At 47.1% G+C, this 6,089-nt stretch overlaps 1 protein-coding gene across 2 annotated transcripts in view; it reads right to left on the reverse strand.

Annotated features, from left to right (window-relative positions):
• The window catches only part of SMG1 (SMG1 nonsense mediated mRNA decay associated PI3K related kinase), a 164,657-nt gene that overhangs the window by 101,330 nt on the left and 57,238 nt on the right, over positions 1-6,089 (reverse strand). For both annotated transcript variants that reach the window (XM_056537145.1, XM_056537144.1), the window contains exons 18-19: positions 2,573-2,674; positions 1,404-1,544 (exon numbers count right to left, since the gene is read on the reverse strand). In XM_056537145.1, the coding sequence (XP_056393120.1) occupies positions 1,404-1,544; positions 2,573-2,674 (243 nt within the window). The remainder of the gene's footprint in view (positions 1-1,403; positions 1,545-2,572; positions 2,675-6,089) is intronic.

Raw genomic sequence — 6,089 nt, forward strand, 5'->3', positions numbered from 1 at the left:
CCTTGCACCTAAGTGAGAAAGGGAAATGTACTCACCTCAGAAGAACTTACCTAATGGAGTCTTCTGTGAAGTCTTCAGTCAGCTTTTTGTCCCTGCATCACGCCTAGCTGCTATGTGCGAGCGAGGCGAGCAGGGAAATAGGGGGACCGGAACCCATGAGGTACCAACCCAGGCATTGACCGTTGGCGAGGGGGGGTGGGGGCGGTGAACAGCGCATATACGCAATGTCTGTGCCCCCTTACTCGCAATGGGGAAACAGGGAACTGGAGTCCCTGAGTCCCCACCTGAAAAGATGAAAAAAAAAAAAAAAAGGAAAACTAACACGTCCCTATACTAGGAAAACAATAAATCAGAAGACCTGGTCTGGAGAATTCCAGACCATGTCCACCTCCTGCAAGACACTAAGCTTAAACTGATTAGCTCAGGGCCTGGAGGCGGGTATATCCTGCTGGGAGGAGGCGACTCTTATTGCCATAGTGTCACACCTCCTAGAGACAGCAGCATACACCCATGGTCTGTGTCCCCTAATGGAGCAGATAGAGAAAAATAAATTTATATACATATTTGGTATCACCGCATGCATAAATATCCGAACTATTAAAATATTATGTTAATGATACCGTATGGTGAACGGCACGAATATAAAAAAAAAATAAAGGCCAAAATTGCTGCTTTTTTTTCAAAAAAAAATGTATCAAAAAATTCAAAAGTTTTATATAAACAAATATAGTATCAATAAAAAGTATACCGCCGCTTATACGGAAAAATGAAAAAGTTATAGGTCTTCAAAATAGGGGGATTTTAAACGTACTAATTTGGTAAAAAAAAGTTTGCGATTTTTTTTTAAGCACAAAAGTTATGGAAAAGTATGTTATTTTAATTGTATTGACCCAAAGAATAAAGAGCACATGTCATTTTTACCGTAAATTGTACGGCGTGAAAACGAAACCTTCCAAAATTGCGGTTTTCTTTTTAATTTCCCCACACAAGTAGCATTTTTTTTGTTGTGCCATACATTTTATGGTAAAGTGAGTGGTGGTATTACAACGGACAAATGTTCGCGCAAAAAACAAGCCCTCATTCTAGCCTGTGGATGAAAATATAAAAGTTATGATTTTTTGAAGGCGAGGAGGAAAACACGAAACGTTAAAATAAAATTGTCTGAGTCCTTAAGGCCCAAATGAGTCCTTACGGGGTTAAACAAATTATACTGAAATCTGAAGCTGACATTTCCACCACAGGGAAATATCAAGTACTTTTTAATTTGTATTTCACTGTGGCAGCATTCTAGCACTTCTGTAGCTACCCATCGCCTTGGAAGCTAAACAGGTGAAAGAACAGGAGAGAGGAAACATGTTCACAAGTTCTTGATTTAGCCCATTTGCTTAAAATTTTAATCTTACCCCGATCTATGAAAAGTTCCATATAGTATAAAACTGATGACATCAGAAAAGTCTTGTGGATGAAAAGTGTTGCTGGGAGACTTGCTCATGTGGTTCCTCACTGCAGAGGAGATTTCTTGCATTTCAGTGTGACTTGAATTACTACGAATATAAAAACAAAAAAAAGGCAGCGCACTGCTAGCACTCCATGGAACCAGAAGATCAATTTTCAAAAACATAAGGAATCAGAACAGACCACAGTGACTTAAGATGGCAGAAATGATAGTCTGCAACATTATAAGTACTGAAGATGAGTAAGCATACTTCTATTTTAACGGATTTTACAAGCAAAATTTGTTAATGACCCATTTTCAGGATAGGCTATCACTATTAGACATCCAGCAACCCTGGCGATCAGCTGTATGCCAGAGTTGCGGTGGCAGCATACACTGTGAAACCGAGCCAGAAGCACATGGCTTTGGAAATTATGTAGTGGCCTTGCTGGGTTACTGCAGCTCAGCGTCCATTAAAGGAATAGTCCGATACGGACTATTCTTATTCTATCCTCCCTGGGCTGCAAAAAAAAAAAAAAAAAAAAAAAAAAAAAAACGACTACATTCCCCCGGAGCTTCGCTACAGCTGATCGGTCGGCAGGGCTGTCTTCTTCCTACTTCCCTTAGCCCAGAACATCACACGGCACTTCAACCTATAACCAGACGCAGCTATGTCCCGCTTCAGCTGGTGATAGCCCGGAACGTCACACGGTGCTTCAGCCTATCACCGGACGCAGGGATGTCCCGCTTCAGCTGGTGATCGGCTGAAGCACCGTGTGACGTTCCGGCCTAAGGGAAGTAGGAAGAAGACATGCCGGGCGACCGATCTGCTGTAGCGGAGCACCGGGGGAGCATAGGAAGGTAAGTTTATTTTCATTTTTTTTTTGCAGCCCGGGCAGGATAGAATAAGAATAGTCCATACCAGGCTATTCCTTTAACCTCAATAAGAGCAGATCTTCATCCCACCAACAGGATACCAATAACCTCAGGATAGGTCATAAGCTTTGAAACTTATTCTCATTTAGTAACAGACTTTGCAAGAGAAGTCAGTATCAATTTTCAAAGCCAGCAAGAAAAGAAATATGCCAATAATACATAATGCAGAAATTAACAGGTTATATAGAAAGTAAAGCATACCTTAATACAATGTCTAAAGAAATAGACTTCAAAAGTTTTCCGAATGCTTGTCGGACCCTTGTTCCACTTGACACAAGTTGCACACGACACACATCAACACACCTGTAACAAAAACTATATTAACCCAAATATTTCAGTCATAAGGGGAAAAAAAAACAATGGGCATGTAACTGAATAATGCTTTATCCCGTGTAGAAAAACTACCAACCATCACAAAAATGTATACACAGAATCTGCCAATAAGAGTGCATTCACATCACGATTATGCAACACAATTTTGTATCAGTATTATTCCCCCAAAACGGGAAACAAAAAGTAGATTTTTTAACACTTACCGTAAAATCTCTTTCTCGAAGGATCCATTGGGGGACACAGACCGTGGGTGTATGCTGCTGTCTCTAGGAGGTATGACACTATGGCAACAAAGAAGTCGGCTCCTCCCAGCAGGATATTCCCGCCTCCAGGCCGAGGTAACCAGTTTTAGGTAATCATCAGGATGCCCCAACAGAAAAAGGTAGAATGAGCCACAACCCTAAAGGGAGGAGTCTTCCCCCTACAGCGATAGGCTTCCGAAATGGCAGACCGGATCCACAGAGAAGTGGTGGCCTTGGAAGCAGGTTGTCCCTTACGACGACATTCCGTAAGGACGAAAAAGGAATCGCACTGACGAGACGAAGAATAGATAGAGAGGTAATACCTAACAGGCCGAACCACATCCACTTTGTGGAATAAATGCTCCCTAGAATGAGAAGGAGCGGGACAAAAGGACGGAAGAACAATGTCCTCATTGAGATGAAAGGCCGAAACAACCTTAGGCAAAAAAGGAAGGATCTGGCCAGAAGACAACCTTGTGCTGGTGAAGCACAAGAAACGGAGAACGGCAGGAGAGAGCCGCCAATTCAGGCACTCTCCGAAAGGAGGTGATAACAAGAAAATGCCCCTTTCCAAGAAAGGAGGTGCAGGGACACCTCCCCAAGGAGATCAAAACGTTCACCTTGAGTACCCCAGAACCAGATTCAAGTCCCAAGGGGGAGACTGTGACCGATAAGGAGGGACAGCATGCGCCACTCCTTGAAGGAAGGTCCGGACATGAGAATTAGAAGCTAGAGGACGCTAGAAAAGAATAGAAAGGGTCGAAACCTGACCCTTAAGGGAACAGAGACAACCCCAGTTCCAATCCAGACTGCAAGAAAGAGAGAAGACGGGAAACCGAAAAGGTAACAGGACACAAGACCTGAGCTTCACGCCAACTAAAATAAGACCGCCAGGAACAGTGGTAAATTTTTGCCAAGGAGGACTAACGAGCCCTGAGCATGGTGCGAATGACTTGGGAAGAGAAACCGCGGCTCTCAAAACCGCGATCTCGACCGCCACGCCGTCAAAGCAGAGAAGGTAATAGGGGTGGCACAGGAGACCTGAGATAGGAGGTCTGGATGATAGGGAAGTCGCAACGTTAAGTCGTTCAGGAGCCTGACCATGACGACTTACCACGCCTGCTGGGCCCAGGCTGGGCCACTAGAATGGCTGAAACGTCCCACAGTTTCCTCAGGACCCCGAAAGGAGAAGAAAGGGAGGAAGCAGATAAGGTAGGGCAAAGCCCGACCACAAAATAGACAAGGTAGGGCAAGGCTCGACCAAGAGAGAGGAACGCTTCGGTTGTGGCGGGACAAGCAGAGCTCCACGCCTGGAGCGCCCCAGGTGTTGCAGATCACAGGGACCAGTGGCCTTGGATGACGGAGGACCGGCCAAGAAGATCACATCCCAGGGATGAAGATCCCCACAGCCAGACTGAAGATAACGGAGATGGCTGGAAACCTGAGTTCCGCCCAGGAGGGAAATTCCCAAGAAGCAAGCAAAGAAAGAAAGAATTGCCCTAGGCCCCAAAATGTTGAAGGGGAAAAAGTTTCTCAGGGGGGCCAAGACCCCAGACCCTGAACACCTCCCCAACCTGACAGACAGGCAGGGATGGACAGGAAGGGACACTCTTGAAAAAAAATGAGTGGGTAAAAACAAAGCCACCATAGAAGGGACCAACAAGACTGACGAGAGAGAACGATCTTGCGGCCGAGAGACAATGGAGACCTGTCACACCGGAAGAAAATCACCAGTTGAAGAGGTTGGTGATGAAACTGGGCAAATAGCACGGCCGCCGCCAATCAACCCAGGACATCCATGCAAAAGCGAATGGAATCTGGAGCAGGGAGACGAAGGCATCAGACTCTTGAAAGAGTCGGAGTCGAAAGCGGGCAGAGGCCGCATCGAACTGGAGCCCCAGGAGAGCGGTTGGGCTTGTCCCAAATGACCATCCAACCAAAGTGAGACAAGGTCTGGAGGTTGAGACTAAGACTCTCCAGAATCTGGGTCCTGCTGGAGCTCAGATCAAGATGTAGTCCAAATAATCACGGAAACAACTGTTGTCCGTAAAAAAGGCTTTCACAGGCACCAGGACTTTGGTAAAGGTCAGCAGAGAAGTGGCCAGACCGAAATGCATAGCCACAGTAGAAAATGACCGCCCGGAACTGCAGAGCGGAGGTACCGTTGATGACCGGGAAACAATGAGATGTGGAGGCAGGCATCCTGATGTCCACAGAGGAACGAAAACTCCCCTTGAACCATGGACGCCAGCACCGAACGGAGAGACTCCATTCGGGATGGGAACGCAAGATGCTGGCTGAGATACTCGAGTACCAAGACTGGGCGAACAGAAACACCTTTCTTGGAGACCACAGAGAGGTTGGAATAAACCTTGAAAACATTACCCTGAAGCAGCATGTCCAGGCATCCCGGTGGGTAAGAGGCGACCAACCACCCGAGAGAGGTCGACGGGTGGGGGTGGGGGGACCCTTCAGGCAGAGGAAGGCATACGGGTGCCTGATGGGGCTGCCAAACGGCCGGAACAGACGGCCGACCTCCGGGAGGAATGGGATCGGGAAGAGGAGCCCTCTTCCCACGAAGGCACCTGGCTGAATCTTTGTTGGTACCAGAGGTCCGCAGAACCGGAAGGAGGACTTACGACGGAAGCAGTTCTGTGAGTCTTACCAGAGGAAATAAAGAACTCTTTTTCCGTCCGTCGCCTCACTTCTTGAAGGTGGCATCGCATTCCAGACTTAAAGCCACATGCAGGGACGGTGGCTACCAGATAGCTTGTGGTAAAGGCAGCACAGTGGCTGCACATGGAAGCAGAACACAGAAAAAATCTCCGGCTGCGGAGCATCGGAGAGCTAGATCCACCAGAGGGATCTTGAAGACTACCCTGGCGGAGTTGGAAGACCATACTAAAAGGACTGTTGACACCCAGGCAGAAGCAAAAGCAGGAAGAACCTGCAGCCTCAAGGGCAGAGATTGCCAAAGTATCCACCTTCATGTCCGCTGGATCCTTGAAGGCCGCCGCATCAGCCAACGGCCGAGTAGGCGACTTAGAGAGGTGGGAGACCGGCAGATCCACAGTTGGAGAGGAGGTCCACCGAGCAATGAGGTCCTTGGCGAAGGAATACCGCGCTTGAACCTTCTTCGTTTC

The sequence above is a fragment of the Hyla sarda genome, chromosome 8 (assembly GCF_029499605.1).
Source record: "Hyla sarda isolate aHylSar1 chromosome 8, aHylSar1.hap1, whole genome shotgun sequence".
In the NCBI taxonomy this organism is placed as follows: domain Eukaryota; kingdom Metazoa; phylum Chordata; class Amphibia; order Anura; family Hylidae; genus Hyla; species Hyla sarda.